This window comes from Amblyomma americanum, chromosome 3, assembly GCF_052857255.1.
Source record: "Amblyomma americanum isolate KBUSLIRL-KWMA chromosome 3, ASM5285725v1, whole genome shotgun sequence".
Classification (NCBI taxonomy): domain Eukaryota; kingdom Metazoa; phylum Arthropoda; class Arachnida; order Ixodida; family Ixodidae; genus Amblyomma; species Amblyomma americanum.
Genome location: NC_135499.1, coordinates 53432172 through 53451288, shown reverse-complemented (window position 1 = coordinate 53451288; position 19117 = coordinate 53432172). Strand labels below are relative to the sequence as shown.

General features: G+C 48.1%; 1 protein-coding gene across 2 annotated transcripts in view; it reads left to right on the top strand.

Annotated features, from left to right (window-relative positions):
* Positions 1-19117, top strand: part of LOC144124599 (uncharacterized) — a 135031-nt gene that overhangs the window by 103089 nt on the left and 12825 nt on the right. The window contains exons 2-3 of one of the 2 annotated variants that reach the window (XM_077657384.1): positions 5110-5236; positions 9017-9190. In XM_077657384.1, coding sequence (XP_077513510.1) covers positions 9017-9190 — 174 coding nt within the window. In that variant the 5' untranslated portion in view covers positions 5110-5236. The remainder of the gene's footprint in view (positions 1-5109; positions 5237-9016; positions 9191-19117) is intronic. The other variant, XM_077657383.1, reaches the window with a different exon arrangement.

Genomic DNA, 19117 nt, shown 5'->3' with positions numbered 1-19117 from the left:
CGGCAGCCAAGGCAGGGCAGGCGAGCCGGCGCAGCAGGTCGGGCGGGAGGATATTGCAGAGGACGGCATGTTTCTATGGCTGGATGGTGATGCCGTTCAGATACAGCGCCGCCTCGAACTGAGCGAACCACCCACCGACATCTTGAGGTCGGAACGCCGGAAGCGACGGCTCGAAGGCTGGGTTCTACCAGCCCGCCATTTAGGAACGTAGCTGCGGGACAAGGTGCGGCGCCACGGGTCACCACAATGTGGAGGTCGCCCAGGAAGGCGACCGCGGCCACATTTTTTGGAGGGCTGCCAGAGTATAGAGACAGCAGCGGAGCGGCGGCGGTAGCGTCTAGCCCTGGCCAATGTAGGTAGGTAGGTAGGCCTCAAACATTGCTGGCACGTACCCACTGCGGGGGAGTGGCCTAGACACAGGCGGTTAATTGGTGGATACAGGAAAGTTTTGACGAGAGAAGAAGTGGTAATAGCATGTAGGCTGATAGATTGGAAGACGCTAGGACACGGGTCTTGTTAACTTGGAGATCGAAGACGGGACAATCGCTTAGTGTGCATAATAGTATACAATTCCTGTAATGTTTCAATGGCGTAGTGACTGAGAGCGGGAAAAAGAAATTAGAATGGGAGTTGCTGCGTTTCTTGAATGAAATTTTGCTCAGCAGAGCGCACACACGTGTCGCTTCGTCCAAGCAAAGAAGCGCCAATGGAAAGAACAACCGCGGAGGACACAGGCAAGCCCAGTTGATGAAATGGAATTTGCAAAAGGCGCTTCCTCAAATGAGAGCAGCGGCGGCAGAACAGCAGGAAGTGATCTATTTATTGTCTCAGGTTCGGCACAAAAAGGGCACAATGGGGAAACCGCCAGGCCACATCTGTGAAGGTAAAAATTTAGAAGGGGAACCCGGCAACGCAAACGCGTGAAAGAGACCTCTAGTCTGCGCGAGCGCCAGTCTTTGCTACTCCAAGGATGCAGAAGATGCTGATATTCGGGATATCAGCATGCTGATATTCGGGAGCTTTGCGCAGACGCAGTGTCGCATCCCATGAAGTCTCGATATTCGGGAGATGATGTAAGAGCCGAGGCAGCAAATTCCTGAAATATTGTGTAGCTGCGAAACTTCACCGCAGCTGTATATGCACAGGTTGGCAGGACAGCAATAATTGGGACGCAGATAGAGGCCCTTGCTAAGGAATCTGAAATCTCATTTAATTGAAAGCCCATGTGACCTGGTAACCAAAGCAACATTACCGAATTTAGATGGAGCGGAATCAGGAACTTAAAGAGGCGTAATGCTCGAGACTCAGTGGGTGAGGATAATGAAGAGCAAACGGACAGAGAGCCTTCATAACCACGACCTGGGAAACGGTAGTTTCTAAATTTTCGTAAGGCTAAGATTGGTGCTAAAAATTCACCCACATAAATTGGAGTGAAGTCAGGGAGACGGAGAGAAAAAATACCAACCCAGTGAAGACGAACAAATTCCCACACCTGCCTTTTCGCGATCCTGCGAGGCATCGGTAGCAATAAGAACATGAGAGGGAAAGGACCTTAGGTGGTCCTGCAACAAACCCTGATGAAGAGGAAAGGGCTACAGCTTTGCATTCGATGGGAAAATGTCATCGAATTCAATCTGGACAGAATATGAGTTGTTATACATTTGCCGGACATCTGTGAAATCAATGTTTATGGGATCAAGGACGGACTGCACGAAACATATCAGCGGAGTATGAAAACGAGACCAGGCGGCACTAAAAAAGGCGAAAGGTTGACTAAGAAATATTATACTGGAGGCGTGAAGAGGTGAGTCGCACAATTTTAATGTTTGAACAATGTCCCGAGCGTTCTCCCCAGCAAACGTCGGCCTCTTCGGCATTGCGCGAGTGCCGGCCGCGTGGGTCGCTACAAGCTCGACTTTGCGCAATAATTTTCACAACAGTAGGAACAAGGCGTGACAAGTAATGTTCAGCTGCCATAGTTGACAAAGCTGGCAGTTCACTCCTAACGGCTTTCTGCAAAGCCACTGGGCTTGTAGACTGCGATGAACAAAGCCTGACGAAGGCCCCATACCAATACCAGACATTCATTTTGGTTGCGCTCGGTGTAAGAATGTGTGGGGCTGGTATGGCGATTTAACGTCCCGAAGCGACACAAGGGCCATGAGCGAAACCTCTCTTGAGGCCTTCGTATTTATTTATACCACCAGAGGTTCTTTGACATGCTTCGGCATCGCGCGACACATCGGTGTGTTCGCATTTCGCCTCCGTTGAAATGCGGCCCCACAGGCCGGTGTCAAACCCGCGACCTTGACATTGTCGGAGCTAAGGCGAGGAAGAACCAGCTCCGACAGCGTTGAGGTTCGAGCTGTTTATTTGCACTGCTCGCGCTGCGGCGGCCTAGCCAAACTTCCTCTTTCTTGACCGACGCTGCGAGCCGAGCGCGGCGCGAGGGGCGCTACAGGGCTCCCCCGGTAGAGCGGAAGCCACAGGATGCGCCCAGGGGATGTGCTTGGAGGGAGGTGCGCGCAATGCTAGCGCAGCCGAAGCGAGAGTGAGTATAGGGCTGACGGGCAGAGGAGTGGCAATGTAGGCTGGTTTGAGGCGGTCAGCAGCCACGACGTCTTCACGGCCTTTGGCGTCTAAACGTGAAGGTCTTCTGCGCACGATGGAGGACGCGCAACGGTCCGTCGTAGGCCCGCATGAGGAGTGGACGGACGTGGTCACAGCGGATGAAGACATGGGTGCAGGAGGCCAGGTCCTGGCTGACGAACACGGACTGAGAGTGACGTTGGGGGGCCGTGAGTAGTTCCCAACACGGTCAGCGATCTAGGCGAGCTTGTCCAAAGAGACATCATCCGCAGCTGCGAAGATGGGGACCATGTGTTGGGAAAGACGCTGGAGAAACAGCTCACGCAGAAGGGTGTCATGCTGAGCGGCGGAGTCTCCAAGGGGCTGCGAAGGGCGGATGTCACCAAGCTCTGTAGCGCTGAGGAGCTGCTGGAGTTTGCTGCGCTCGGACGCTGACTTGCGGTCGATGATAGCCGCCTTCAACGTGTCGAAGGGTCGAGCCGATTCCGGCGAGCTGATGACGTCCACGAAGTCCTCAGCGACGTCAGGAGGCAGGGACGACACGAGGTGGAGGAACTTGGTCTCCTGGCTGGTGATACGTCGCAGCTGGAAATGCGCCTCAACCTGCAGGAGCCAGGCGCGGGGGCTATTGGGCCAAAATGGCGGCAGGCTGACTGGCTGGAACGCGGCCACCGAAGCACCGAGAGGCTGAGCGTTTTGGGACGGGTCGCCGCCGGTAGGAAGGGCGGAAGTGCCAAGGGAATCTATGTAAGAGGATGGGTCAAAGTAGAAAACCTGGGCGAGTTGGTATGTACTCATTCTAAAAACAGCGCTACCAAGACAAGGACGACTGAAGGAACGACAACACGACAACAGCGCTCGTGTTGTTCCTTCCGTCGTCCTGGTCTTGGTTGCGCTGTTTTTTAGAAGGAGCTCGGGGTTGCGTTTTCGAAGCCGGGTCGCCAAATCTGTCGGAGCTACGGCGAGGAAGAGCCAGCTCCGACAGCGTTGAGGTTCGAACTGTTTTTAATTGCGCGGCGCGCGCTGCGGCTGCGTAGCCCAACTTCCTCCTCCTTGTCCGGCGCCGCGTGCCGTGGCCTGGGAGCCGAGCGCGGCGCGAGGGGTGCTACAGAATAAACAGCCGAACTTCCAAGGCCACTGAGCCGGCGCGGCGGGTCGACGTTCTCTCTACTAGACCTACTCGTTTCTTTGTTGCACTTGAACAAACGTTACCTTCCCGTGCACTACGGTCGTCCTCTTTTATAGCCAAACCGGAGAGAGCTACCGCTTCAGACCGCGTGAAGATGCGTCTCTTTCCCAGGCCAATCGAGTTGCAACTAAAACCGTGACGACAAGATGTATGTGTTTCGACTGAACAGCCGTGCTGAAACGCTCGTTCAGAGCGATAGCTGTTGACGTGACTGTCCTCAGGAATGCGTAGGCACTGTCCGCATTGAAAGGAGGAGGAGGGGAGTTGCGCGCGGCGGCCACCGTGGGCGCGCTAGTGTCGTTGGGCGTTGGCCAATGGCACGTATTTGGAGATGGCCTAGGGCTCGGCTATAAAGCGCAGATAACGCGGAGCAAGTGCGTGTTCGCTCGACATGGAAGCAGCCGACCGACACACCACACCGCGACTCAGAGCGGAAAGGCTGATGTCGTTATGGGCCTGGAGTTTCGTGTGGTCGCGGTAGCGAGGGCGCGATACAAAGGCTAGCTACTCTCATCGACGCCGTGCAGACACGGAAGGTCGCGAGCGACGTCGTGGCAAGCGTCAAGAATCAGTCACAGCTCCTTCTTCGATGTACGGGGTAGCGGAAAGTAACGCCAGCGGAGCGATTATGATAGTAGGCCTCGATGGTAAGGAGACAGAAAACTGGTCGGACTGGCGTGCATGGAACGGACTTTGCAGTCACAGGGAGGCGGATGGAGTTTGAGTATGAGCTTAAGTTTCCAAACATGCAGGCATAGTCAGATGAGATGCTTCTAAAATTCTATGTCGAGTTTATAACGAGCGCGTCGCAGTGCGCAAGGTCAGTTTGAAGTTGAAAGACGGCGGGAATACCCCTCGGCCACTGAACCTGATGAGCGCGCATGATCAATGTTAGAAGCGGTCATTACCGAGAGCGCCAAAATTCTAGATGAACTGAAGCTGCCAGAGGCAAAGATGTTTCGTTGAGGTTCGCTGAGGTAGAAAAATAAGCAGTTTTCGTATAGCATTCGCAGATATACGCAAAGGGATAACGTACGCTAAAAAATAGTGCGCTTCATAGAGCGCATGCGCCAAACGCTATTTCCAATCCAGCCTTACCGTATGATCGCGTTACGTACGCTATTTCCCAAGTTTTCCCGGCGTGGCTTTTGTGTGCGTTAAAATGTCGTTTCCAACACGGAGGCCTACTTTGAAGCATGACCCTTCACTTCAGAGTATATTCGTTGTTGTAACTGCGGTTTTCAGTATACGTTCAGGGGCCATAAATGGGGCACCCGGTTTTCGCTTCGTCTGGTCTGGCCTATAACAAAATGTTTCTTTTTTTTTTTGAGGGACGATTCTGCCGTTACCAGGCCTAAAGAAAAGCGTCGGTTTCTGGACAGAAATGGTTCCCATTCAAACAAGCAGATGTCGACAACAGACTGAAGTTACTGTTGTGTCTCCATTCGTATATATACGGTAAACTAAAAATGCGGTTGGGACAAACAGCCTAACGTACATCCTTCAAAATACGTTTGTTTCGAGTATGTAAGCATGCTTGCGCTATTCCAAACCTGTCTAGTATTCACTGCGTGCAACCTATCGGACGATAGGTGCCTGCACTTAATCATATACCGGCACTGAGCGAAGGACGCAGGTACCCCTTGACCGAGCTTAAGACAGATGAGTGCAACGGCAATGGCGCACTCAGCCGCGCAGCGACTACCGATGTGTGTAAAGCCACCGCGTGCGTTGAAGACTACGGAGGCCTTTCCAGGAGGGTTGAGTAGATGGAAAAACTCGCGAGAAGCAGCGACTTGGACTGAATATGTAAACCACGAGCTGGGCACCATGGCAGACGAGTGCTATTGGTAGAAACCGTTTATAGTGTGGACGCGAGGATGCTGCGTGACACTTTCAGTGAACCATGTGACGATGAGCGTGATTCACGCTTTACACTGCACGACTGCCGTGAACGACGCACCAGACCGATTTCAGAGACAGTGATGCGCTATTATCCCGTTTTCCTAGCCCGATCCATTAGCGACCTGGCACTAGCGAGCGTGAATCCTCCCCGTCTCCTGTATACACCTTTTTTATTTTAAACAGCACAGCGCGCAGTTTGACAGGACAGGACAGCGAGGGAGACACGACACAGACGAGCGCTGACTTGCAACTGATGTTTATTGCTTGGAACGAGGCATATATACAGTTTCAACAAAACGAAGATAACAACCATTCATAGATTCACAATTATCCATACATGCCGCTCAGAAAACTGTAGCCGTTTTTCTAAAGATTTTAAATTCGCTCACGTTGGACGATCCGTACCAGGTAAAAAATTCGCAGGATGTAATCCGGTTTATAGAAACTAACAAGAACAAGGGACTGGTGGCCTACTCTTTTGACGTTAAGGACTTATATTATTCACTACCGCATGATGAGCTTTTCGCGTGCTTAGAAGAATGTATTGGCCAGCAGAGATTAATTGAATTCCAAAACAAGAGCGGCATATCCGTCGGCGGTTTTTGAGAACTACTTCAAGTGTATTTACCTTCTACTTTCATTTCCTGGAACAGCGAGTTTTACCCGCAAAAAAGAGGAGTTTGCGTCGGGTCATGCATAGCTCCCGTGCTTAGTGACTTGTTGTTAGCATAAAAGGGTAGAAGGCTTCAAGAAAAATTGAAAGGGTCAAAGGTTGTACAGTGCTTTCGTTATGTTGATGACTTTCTTGTTCTTATAGACACAAGTGTGGAAAAATTTGACGTAGTCTATACGCAGATCAAAGCTATTTTTGTTCAGTCCATCCCCTCATACTAACTACTGAAGTGCCAGAAAACAATGTCATCCGATTTTTAGATATCAAACTCGGATGAATGCACCATCACACGTGTCGGTCTTATGAGCCACGAAGCAGCAAGCCATTGCTCCCTTTTACGTCATCTCATTCTAAGCTGGTTAAACGTGCCGTAGCGAAATCATGCTTTCACAGCGCGCTTAACAGAATCGTGCATGCACTCCGTGCAAGATAGCTTCTTTCACCAAACTGACCGGCTCGTAAAGGCCGGTTATCCCAAGCAGCTGATAGTGTCAGAATCTATTCTCAGTAGTTTTAGCAAAAGCAGAAAAGGGGAACGGGCAGATTCACTGAGGGGAAAGGAAAAGGAAAAAGACCGCCTTATGCCTTACATTCATCATTTCTCCCACAGACTCAAAAAGATAGCACATAGAGCACGTGTCAAAGTCAATTTTACGACTCCGGATAAGCTTGGGAAGATGTGGAAAATAGTTAATACCGATTTCGTTCCTAGAGAGTGCGAAATCAAACATGAAAATCAATTCGTCTCCTGTGAAGAAGGTGTAGTTTACGCCATTCTCTTGTCGTGTGGCAAGCTTTATGTGGGTCAGACGGGGAGATGCCTCAATGAACGCTTGAAGGAGCACAATAAAAATGTGTATTATGCTGTAAAAAGGCATCTCGGGATCGACTGTAGAGACTGTGACAGCTAAACTTGCCACCCTGACTTCTCTCGCACACAAGTTTTAAGCAGGCACAGTGACCAACTAACATGTGAAATAATTGAAGCAGCGAACATCGCCTGGTGAAAAGACGCCTGCGTCAGCAGCCCCTCTTTATCGAATTGTTCCTTAGAACTGGCATTTTTAGTGGGGGTGGAAATGATGATCTTAGTATATTCTTTGTTCAGTGCGGCATGTATGAATGATTGTGAATCTATGAATGGTTGTTATGTTTTCTTTGTTTTGTTGAAACTGTATATATGCCTCGTTCCAAGCAATAAACATCATTTGCAAGTTAGCGCTCATCTGTGTCGTGTCTCCCTCGTTGTCCCTGCAAACTGCGCGCTGTTCTGTTTACAATAACTTACCAACTCGCCGAAGCATCCGTTTTAACTGTATACACCGCTGTGCTTTGGCGGGTGTACTGGTCTAAGCGACATTTTTTTTTCTCGCACAACTTCGAGGAAATCAAGTAGCCGCAACAAGTCGCACTCCATTGTTACATCCGTGGGTAGTGAAGCAGTTAAAGCACGATATCTGCGACAGCCACGCACTATCGCGACGGAAAAAAAACGAGAACAACGCGGTGCCTAGGCGCTCCGCTGTTCAATTTTTTTTTATCGCGTTTTTACATGTGTGGTACGGGAAAGACGTTATAGTCGTCCTAGAATGCGTCACGGACGACTCTATAGTGCATTTTTTCTACCACCGAAGTAAAAGCATGATGAGAACAAATGCGAACAGCGGAGTAGTATTAGAAGTGGTGCTTTGTTAAAAAAAAAAAGCTTCTTTCTGTTCGCGTTTCTTTCTATCGCCCCGGTACCTCTCACGTTAACAGGATGCATTTCGTTCTGGACGCGAAATGGAAATCGTTCCTTGAAAAATGAAAGAAAATTAGCCGATGGCTGTCAGAGATGCTGCCACTTTCGGCGCTAGCCGTTTATTATCCCCGCCTCGCTATTCTATTGTCGATGAATGAGCCGCTTCAGCGTATACCCACACGACTGAAATCTGGAGCATCTTTGGGAGTCTATCGGTGGCCGTACATGCGAATCCGAACGGGATGCTTTTAAATTGATACTCAAACACACGAGTGTCGCTCGCCCAAGGTCATGGCGCAACACTTATTAGGCACTAGTCGACATGTCCACTCCTGCGCAGCACGTCAAGTTATGCTGATGTCATTAAAATTCATGACTTCAGGGCGACGCAACGCGGCCCAGCGATACTTAAGCGTGGTAAAAAATCCATAATATCTCGCCATCACATTCGGCAATGAATTAATAATAGTTGCGCCGAAACCCTCTTGATGCCAGAGAATTCCCCTTGTAAGCCCGACATAGGCTTGGTCTGTTTCCCACCAGGACGACGATACCACTCGCCAGCACGTGAATGGGAGACATTTTTTCGCTGAGATGTACCACGACAGCGAGGGCCTCGCCGTCTACCTTGCTAAAGCACTTCTAACCCTGTGCAGTAAGTGGACGAAAGCCCTGCCGGCTCAATCGTTCACCCATGAAAACAAAAATAATTCAACGCTTCTTTGGTCAGTTTCTTTGTCTGCTTGCACGCGCCGTGCTTGCTGGATGCTTTGACTTGGAAGATGCAGACGCACCAACTCTCCTGGGTTTCGTAATTCCACGTCTTCTTACCTCCGCTACTCTTTCTATGGCGGTGCGCTGCCGTTACCATGGAAGGTGTCTTGACTAACATCGGCCTTTACGTGTCTCTTGCACGCAGATGCCGAAGCGGTTCACAGGAAAGCTGTGTCATTTCCTGTTCGAGCACCTCGAACAGGGAACTTTCGGCGAGCAGCTCTCTTGGCTGGACCGGCGATCTGGGGTCTTTCAGCTACTATGGAAGCACGGAAACGGTGGATCGTCCAGTCCCGACAAGGACTGCGCCGTCTTCATGGTGCGAAACTGTTACCCTAGAATGACTTACTTTACTTTTTATTGTGCCGAGGGTTCCTCTTAATTCCATTTGCGTGCGTTGAGACTGCGCTCCCCTCAAGAGATCTTCGCTGCCCGGCCTGGCACCTTGCGGAGAGTAACGATTCGAGCATAGAGCTGCGATTCGTGCGTTCTGTTTCTTAGTGAGCAAGTTTAACAGTACATACACTGATTACTCAGTCATCTCCGAAAAAAATTAAAACACTGAAACGTATCTCTCTCAGCTATGGCGCATCTGGCATCCACTGCAACCTGTCAGCAGTCCGCTGCAGGCACGCACGCGCAGAATCCCACGAAACACAAAAAGTGCTTGTAGAAATCTCTAAGTCATCTACACCAAGTCGTTTTGATGTCTTAAAGAAGTATAGCCTAAGCTAATGCAACGCTATTTGTCGACTACTTTGACATCTTGTAGAGTTCTAGGTGATACCTTGTTTAGCTATAAAGAAGCGTTTTAGCTCTTTTGCAGCTGCTGTATCCAATGCTAGTAGTGGGCTAATAGAGGTTTTACCTAGCTGTATAGATGTATTTTAGCCGTTTTCTATCTGTGGTAATGTAAGGCTGTTAAATGAAAGGCACTTTACAAAGAGCCCATCCTTGATGTCTCACAAGCAATAAGAACTCTGAAGAAAATACGTCTTGCATGCTTGGGAGACAAATTGTGTGCATTGTGGGTGCGTGAGACAACTTGTCGCTGTGCTGCCTCTTGCCCCTCTGGTCTGACATCTGGCCTGTTGTCTGCAGATTAAAGGCACATTTGCTTCAGCAGAAGTCTAGGTACCATGTAATTTGTTCATGAGATGATGCATTTCTTTTGCAACATTTTGCATGTAGAGTGCGAAAGAAACTGCTGTCATTTCATGTATTGACTGCCCGCTACCTAGACTTCTGCTAAGTGCAAAAACTCCTTTAATATGCGGACAACTGGCCAATCGCCAGGCAAGAGCGACAAGAGAGCACATCAAAAAGTTTTCTCATGCACCCTCAATACACACACTCTTTTCTCCCAAGCGTGCAGGACATCCGTATTTTCTCCAAACTGAGCTCTTATAACTCGTGAGACATAAATATGGGCTCTTTGTAAAGTACTAAGCACCTTACACTTTGTCTACTGGGTAACTATAAGTGAACTGTGTAAACGTGACATATTCTTGCAATGCCTGCTGCAAGATGAAAGCTTTGGGAAGGCAAAATATGTTAATTAAATGTAATCATAGTAGAACTACAAGTAAAATTCAGGCAAAGTAATAAAAAGAACCAATGTGGTTGGTCCTCAATGCAGGCAGTATTCTCAGTGCAAAAAAGAGCAAGAAATGGCTCCAATTAAAGAATCAAGCATTTTATTGCCTCAATAAAACATACCGGCTACTTAAGATTAAAAAAATGAAATGTCTAAATCAAAACTCATGACAAATACCTTAAGAGAACAAAAAGTGTCACTTGGAAGGAACAGTTGACAGCTCTCAGCTATATACATGGTAGGCACCAGGCCCATGTCTCCCATGAAGACTCCAAAACAGATGTTCGCAGTCGCACTCCACAGAGGGCGTAAAAGCCGAGGTTACTGGGTGAACAGAAGAATTAATGTCAATTTTAATCACTCAATATTCGTGTCTGACAGCGTGCATGTAAACAGTGACAAAATATATACACAAGACAGCCAGCAACTAAAAACTGTATATCATGTTCGATTCCGGATTTTTATGCATGCTGCTGTAAGTAGAGCGAAAGAATAAAATAACTGAAACCTTGCTTTAGGTTTCAAACTTGGATGAGATCAGTCCAACTGCCGTCGCTTTATAAAACGCTGCTGTTTCTCAAATGCTCACATATTTGCCTTCTCTTTGTGAATGCACTGCTATTTTCCCTTCAGTATTCCAGTTATTCCTGTCCTCAAAACTCGAACAATGTGATGTTAAGTTTCCAGAGTTCGTAATCTGCTGGCATGTATACGTGCTCGTATACAGGCCCACATAGGCACAGTTTTCATTTTGGCCGGGAGGGGGGGGGGGGTGGAATAGCACTCTCTCTTTCATTCTTTCCTTGAAACTAACCAATGCCCTTGCTCTTTTGGCTAACTGTAGCAGGCCGTTGGGCCAAGCAAACAACAGAATCTGTGAAATAAATTTTTTTTTTCAAACAGCGTGCACGTATACACAAGAAAGCATGAAGTAAAAAAAAAAATCAGTTTCAGCTGTGAAGAGTGCTTACCGAAAGTTTAGAAGTTGAGCAGGCCAGGAGGTTCTCTGAACACCACAGTTAAACAGCCTGCGTCTAAATGAAATGTACAGAGCAAATTCATTGACAACACCAGCTGTGCACGCTGCAAAGGCGTACCAAAAAAATTCAAGCCTGCCTGCCAAGGGGCCACTCTCTTATATCGGCCAACAGCCAGCACACATACAGAACAGTACCACTGAGTAGATTTCCTCACTGTCGTAGCTATCAATCGTAATGAAACAAAAGCTTGACAAGTCCAACAAGTCCAAGTCCATGCAGTAATGCATCCGGATTTTCACGGTTCCCTCAGCTCCTTTATTTTTCTCTGGTTTCATAACCAACTGCAGACCTAGGGCAAAACACAACACTTCCATAATCTTTAACGACTAGGCATATAAATGGGCAAACAGCAAATGAAATAGCTCAGGCTTCCTGCTCAAAAAAAAAAAAAAGAAGTCAGGCCATCTTTGTTAACAAAGTCGTCTTCCATATTTTCATCCAGAGCAGGAACAAAACAAGCTATCTCCAATATATTACTTGAGCACTTGGTTTGCTTGGCTTATGCATGCAGTCACTAAATTTCATGAAACCGATACAACTTCCACTACATAATTACTTGGAAATTGCGGGTTTAAAATCCTGAAACGACCCATGGGCAGCGAAGGACGCAGTAGCGGAGGGCTCCGGATTAATTTGGGCGACTGGGGGGTTTTTTGACGTGCGCTGACTTAATACACGGGCATTTTTGTATTTCGACCCTATCGACATACGGCCGCCGCGGCCAACGTCAAATAATTTGCCATCTTGGGACCGGCAGCCGAACGCATAGCTACGCAGGCACCACGACGGGCTTCATGGTCAGTTCATGATAATGGACACTGCACATTAAGCATAACCAGAGCCTTCTTGACACGAATGTCACTGGTGGTGTTGAATTGGAACACTCCCGAGGACAGAAGAGAGTAGTTGGCAAGAATAAAATCCTGTCAGGATGCAATCGAGCAACTAGTGTAGAAAAAATTTGCGTATTTCCAACCTGTGTTTAAACAAAGGCAGTCGCTTTGACGCTGTCAAAAGTGATGACACTTGATTTTTCTAGGATTCCAACTTATTGACAGCCTTCGTAAGAAAGCAGCTCATAGAGGATGTTAAATATGCGGAAGCAACCTAGCTGTACCCACTTAACGAAAGCTCAAACACGTGGAAACGCCCTGTTTTCGTACATCAAACATTACACTTTGGTATGAAAACCAAACTACCACACACTAGCGGCTTAGCCGAAGCAAGGTTGATGCTTTCACCAGAGAGGAGAAATGAAAGGAGACTTTTGCGGAAAACGAGGTTCACATTTCAGCGCAGTCGGCGCAGTACTGGTAGTAAAATACATCGCGGAAAAACTGCGAACAGCAGCGTAAAGCGCTTACAAGTGCGAGGCAAAGGCGGCAGAGAAACGTTGAGAGCGTTCACTTCGTGCGCGTAGCAAGCAACTGCTAGCGTCCGCAGCGCCAAATGGCCAGACAAAGTACTGCATTGTACAAATTTAAAAGGAACAAAGCAACAACATAAAAACAATAAACATATAGCGTCTCATACAATTTTGTAATGGTAATCACAACTCGCAAAAATATTTATTTTGGCTTGAAGCGGTTAAAACCACGTAAACAGACCTAGACTGTATCGCCACCGAGCGGAGCGACACCAAGCAGCAAGCTGCGGCGTGCAGGGTGGCATGGACATAGAGTTTCTTATATTAACTAGAGGGAAAACTGGCGGCACTGCACCTGTACCTCCATGGGCGCACAAAACATCATGGGACGATGAGCTACTTGGTGCAGGACAGTAAGTTTTTTTTCAGGAACACAGAGTGGCATTACAAAGATGTCCGATTACGTATCCACGGCGCGCTCCACGCGCAGACGACTTCGGCGTAATTGTAGTGCGCAAAAGCCGTAGTAGCGAGAACACGACAGCACACGACGCCAATAAAAGGTTTTTGTTCTCCGAAATGCCGTGGAAAAACCTTTTAAATTGTTGAAGCGACAACATTTTTTTCAAAACATATTCTTTTTAAAAGTGCGCCTGTTAAGCACGAAATATTGGCTTTTGTGGTCTGCAATGCTTGGCCAATAGGAGAGCAAGTCATTGCTTAGTTTGGGCAAACTTTGCATTTACATGCTTTTCTGATCGTTTGTTGCAATTTATAGACAGGATATTGAATGTTAGGACATTCTTGGCTATTGAACAACGTTTGTTTCCTATTATTTTTTGGCAAAAAGTTTTAGTTATGAAGTCGGTAGCTCTCCGCCCCATGATGCTTAGAGCGCCCGTGGTGGTCTGGAGAAAGCTCCATGCAAACTCTCATAGGCGGGGCGCCAGCTTTCCCTCTAGTTAACGGTAAGAAACTCTATGGGCATGGGAGAAAGCATGGAGGAAGAAAGCGGCGATGGCGCGACGGCAACATTCGCTGCTCGTGGCAGCCGAGCCAGAGGTGCTCTCAACAAGAAACAAATTTCATGATTCGCGTAACTTTAGTCCAGCCTTACGAGTGGTAGGCTGTTGTGCTCGACGATTACCGTGATTAACGTGATTTCGGACTGCATGCGACAAAGCGCGCTCTTTGCATCAGTGCGCCTGGTCTTCAAAAGTGAAATGCAAATACCGATGTAATGCACAGCCAATAGTTTATGTGCCGTACTTGCATGTTTCATTCTTTGGTTGGAATAAAACATGTGAAGGTTGAAAACGGTTGGCGTGATTTACATGATCTTTTATCCACGGTGGCAGTTTTCTGCCAATCGCCTGAATGTATAGGCCCGTCTTCTTAACATAGTCTTGACTTAGACGTTGCATAAACCTTTGTGAAGAAAAGCCTTACTGCAGACATCTTAAAGAAGTTTCTAAAAAGACTTCTTGCCGTCGACGTTTAGATCTAGCTCAATACATGTGAAGCCATTTCGGACGTTTCTAAGACGTTTTGTGTTTCGTGGGATGGAAGGGTTGTAGGGAGTATCGCCACTCATCTTAATGATCAGGGACTCTCGCCTGCAAAGGTGGGTTGCGGTTCTCTCGGCACGTAAAACTGATGCAGTCAAGCGAGCAAGTCGTGCGAAAGTCCGCGGCCAATAGCTCAGGCGGCAGCCCTAAATGGTGGCACAATTACAGAGCCAAGTAAAAATGTTTAGCATAACTAACTGGTCACCCGAACGGTGGAATATCAATGCCAGGCGTAGGGCTTCACGAGGACGCCGACAAAGAGAGGGTCAGGGCGTTTCCAGTTTTCGGCTTTAGGCTTCGTTTACATAAGCCCCACAGGAGTGGGCTCATGTAGGGCGTGCTGAGGAAGAACACCCCGGCTCGATGACTGCGCACTTGCGTGAACTCGGTTTTAAGGCGGGTTCGCACAGGCGAGTCGCGGAGGTCGCGCCACGGTTAAATCGATTTGCTACGCTTCCTCCCTGCTTTCCTAGTGCTTCGGAAACCGCGACTAATTGGCTGAAATCTGTCGCGCGACGTTTCCGACTCTCCAGTGTGAATCCGCCTCTAGCGAGTCATGATAGGCGCGACTGCAGCGACGCCCAGCGTCGAGCAGTGCAGTGCTAAAGCCCCTTGATAATATGGCTTTATGCAGTGCGAACGTGCAAAGGCTTCGTCTATAGTGCACAAGATAGGGGTAGTGGGGCGAGGGCGAGCGGCGCGCCTCGGCCGTTTGCACGGACACCCGGCAGGCGGCGCTGCAGCTCCTTTCACCTGAAGGAGGCTGGAGTCGCGCTGTGCACACTGTGCGCGCTTGCTTGCCGCGAAGTTTGCCCACTCATCGGGTCAGCATACTCACGATTCCCATGTTCGACGATACTGAATGCGTACCATGCCAGCGAGGTCTGCAAAAAAGTTCTCCCATCAAAGGCCATTATTTGCCTCCAACAAAGCTTGCGGAGCTGAATGCGGCCACAAAGCATGAACGGCCCGTCTATCAGATTAATTCCTTCTTGTTGAAGCCATTTGGCGCTGTGGATTGGTTGCAATTACTTAGGGTTCTGGGCTATATGCACCGACGCTCCCCATTTGCTTATGAAGCCACAAGAGCATACATAACCACGTACTGCCGCGGGCGGAATAATGGACTGCTCAGTGGAATAATGGACCACGGCTCAAACCGTTCTGCCGTGTCGCGTAACAGAAATAGAAATTTTTGCTCCATTTACGCGCAAAAGTAAATTTTACTTGTATATGCGTGAAAAATTTATTAATATTCGCCAGGTAAGGCGTAAGAAAACTATGAACGCCGAAGCGTGGTCCGGACTTTTGTTTGCCCGCGACATGCATAGCGCGCTCAGCTAGCGGTTATTACATTCCTTTAATGCAGTCACCATGGCCGGGATAGTGGCTGGAAAAAATTATTCATATGATGCACGAAATTACTCCGTAAACTAGTGCTTCGATCGACTAAAATCAAGATATATTGCTCTAAAGCCTGTGCTTAAATTAAACTCTCCAGTGAATGACGTGAATCGCACAATATTTGCTTCGCACTGATATCTCGCACGGCACACTTAAGCTCCGCCTTAAGCATACGACGCGGTAGCGTAATGAGGTGCTTCCCATATATGCAGAAGGGCATCCTCTGCTTTACGTTCATAGATCCTCATCCGGGAGCAGCGGTTTGGCCCTGCGAGGGTTCCCAGCGGCCCGGGTTGCTCTTCCCGAGCGACCATGCAATTTAATTAACTGCCATGGCTCACTATCCGATGACGCCGCAAGGTGGCCCCTCCTTGGTTGTTCTCTGAGGACCACCTGCCAAAGCCATGCTCGTTATTTTTCGCTCACAACGCCGACACCGGATTTTCTGGCAAGCGGGCGGGCCTTTAACGCTAAAAGGACAGACCTTTGAACACATAAAAGGAAGCTTGTGAGTGTCACAGGCAGCATTATTCAAACAGGAAAATAAATTCCCCATAAGAGCCACAATATAGTGGGTGCTGTTGGTATAGAGCTCTGATGTGCTGATGAGTTCGGTTTGTTATGACGCTCAAATGAAACTGTGTAATTTTTTTTTCCGCCTTGCGAAACTGTGTAACACCTTGATGGGTGCATGCGTCTACCCCATTCACACTTCTGAGTGTAGTTTTAGGGGCTTAATGCCATTAAACGTGCCCGGCTGGCATGTGTGCTGCAAAGTTTTGTCCTCAGGAAGCCTGCAGTATAGGAACATGTATGGGAGATATGGTATTTACCTCCCCAAAGCAATACGTGGACTATGAGAGACGCCATAGTGGATGGCTAAGCATGAATTTAGGCCACCGCAGGTGTTCTTCAACGTGCACTGACACTGAACAGCACTTGGGCGCCTTGCTTCCGCGTTCATCGAAACGCGTCCGCCGCGGCCGGCCGGGGGATTAAGTTTCAAAATGCAATCTTCCACATAGCGAATAAAATCAAATCTTCTGAACATCTATTAATATGCTCCTTGGAAAACACTGTGAGAGCAGCTTGACGGCCGTACCAGGGCTTTTTGAGCAGACGACAGAGCCTGAAAGTGCAGAGGACAACCAAAGAACATGTGCGAGGAATACATGTTTATTTCAATATATCGTCGCTAAGTTTTATGCCACATTAGGACGAGTTGCTGTGAGCACATCGAAACCTCAGCTAGCAATTTTCAAGTTCATTAACTGAGCTTGCAGGTTATGCATGCAGATAACTGTATGCCACATATGTATTTCTTCGAGTAGTTTTTAGTGATGAAAAAAAGAGCGCCAGAAATGTGAGTGAATATCTAAACTGGCTGAATTGTGCACATTGAAGAACAATTCGTGTAGGATGTAAATTTTTGGAAAGTTTTTACTGAGGCCAAGTTATATGCTGCCACATTTTTCTTCAAATCCGTTCTTGTAGGACAAGCATTTGATACTCTTATATTTTTAAAAAAAGTTCAGGATGAAGTGAAATTCCGCAAGCCCTTGAATTACATTCACTGTCTCCCATCTCATAATTTTATTTCTGTATACTGCACCCACACACACACAAACGCGAAGCGTGCATGTGAAACTGCAGGCAACCGGTAAACATGTCACTGCTCGTGGCAGGACGCGGCACGCGGCTTTCAGGTGAAAGGCGCATTAGTGCCACCACGCAGCGGCTCAAGATTTCCGTAGTTTTCGCCTCACCGACGCGGCTGCTTTCCAGCCTCCCTCGCCCCACTTCCCCTATCTAGTTCACTATGGCGTCGTCCAAGGTCGCCGTACTTCATCGCTAGTCTCGGAGGCGCGACATCCCAACGCAATACAGGTTATTATATCTCTTTTCACGTCCAACTAACCCGACTCTTCTGACACGAGAACAGAAAACTGGGCAAGTTGGAACGGATTCATCTTAAAGCAGCGCGATGCACAGGACGGAAGAAACAAGAGACGACACTGCGCCTCGTGTCGTCTCTTCTTTCCTCCACTACGTCCTGTGCATCGCGCTACTTTAATATGAATCTTTAGACGCATTTAGCATACCGTGTACCGTGTTACCGTTACCGTAATAGCGGGAGCCCGCCCACCGCCGGTGGGCACGCTCTGATTGGTCCTGATGCTGCATGCGCGCGCGCAGCTACCGGGTACCTGGTGCCATCTGGCGCCGTTAAGGCGATTTGCGCATGCGCATTGGCTGCGCGCAGGCTCTCTGTACTCCGCTACCGGTAACGGTAACACGGTACACGGTGTGTTGAAGGTGTCGCTTGACTCGGGAACGCTTACATGCACCTTGACAAGCGGGTTGGACTGAATCAACCAACCCAGTAGAATCGGGCTAACCCAGCCCGGCCTGCTAACGTTTCCATAAAACTGACAGGCGAATTCGAGCCCGAGAGCCCTACACTAACCGCCGTTGTCCGGTTCATGTAAACATGCGAGAGCATAGTTCTGTTTATGCGCGACTGCCCGCAGAATTCCACAAATTTTTGCTAGGAGTGTTTATAACCAATTGTACACAGAATTCGTGCAGCAGGAAATTGCTAACGCGTTTCTTAGTTTTGGATTTCAGGATTTTAGCAGTTTACCATATGCGGTAATTCATTATTTGCATCTGCTCGAAAATTAAAAGTATATGGAAAAATTCCACTACTACACTTGTACAACATCCCTCAAAGTAGTAATTATTTCTAAAGAAATTGTGAAGTTGCATTTAATTCCATAAGAGCTGCAAATACAAATAGAGATGTCAAATTCAGGAAAATTATGAATGTCAAAAAAATCGAGAAGCCAGCTTTTCCTGAAATATTGAAAATACTGGGAAGGCACTTAGAACAGGTCTATACAGAGGATTTAAAAGGTGTCCTTAGAGTGACACCGACAAGACGCTTTAGTGTTTTCATGTTCACAATATTTACCTACTATTGCCTGGTGCCTTGGCTTCCCGAAAGATGCCACCTGCTGGCATAGGTGGAATCGATGGTGGATACTCTTGTCGGCGCATGGTAGCCATGGTGAGGCGAAAAAAGACGCATGCGGAGATGAAATATACTGAAAGGTGCGAGAATTAATTGACCTCCGGAGGGTCACCTACTCAGTCTACACGGTGGTGTTGCAGTCTCTCCAGAAGCCAACCTTGTAAAATTGTGAGACTAGTATGCTGTCGAAGGCTGACAGACAAACCCGTCAGTGTACTTTTTAGAAATGCCTTTTGG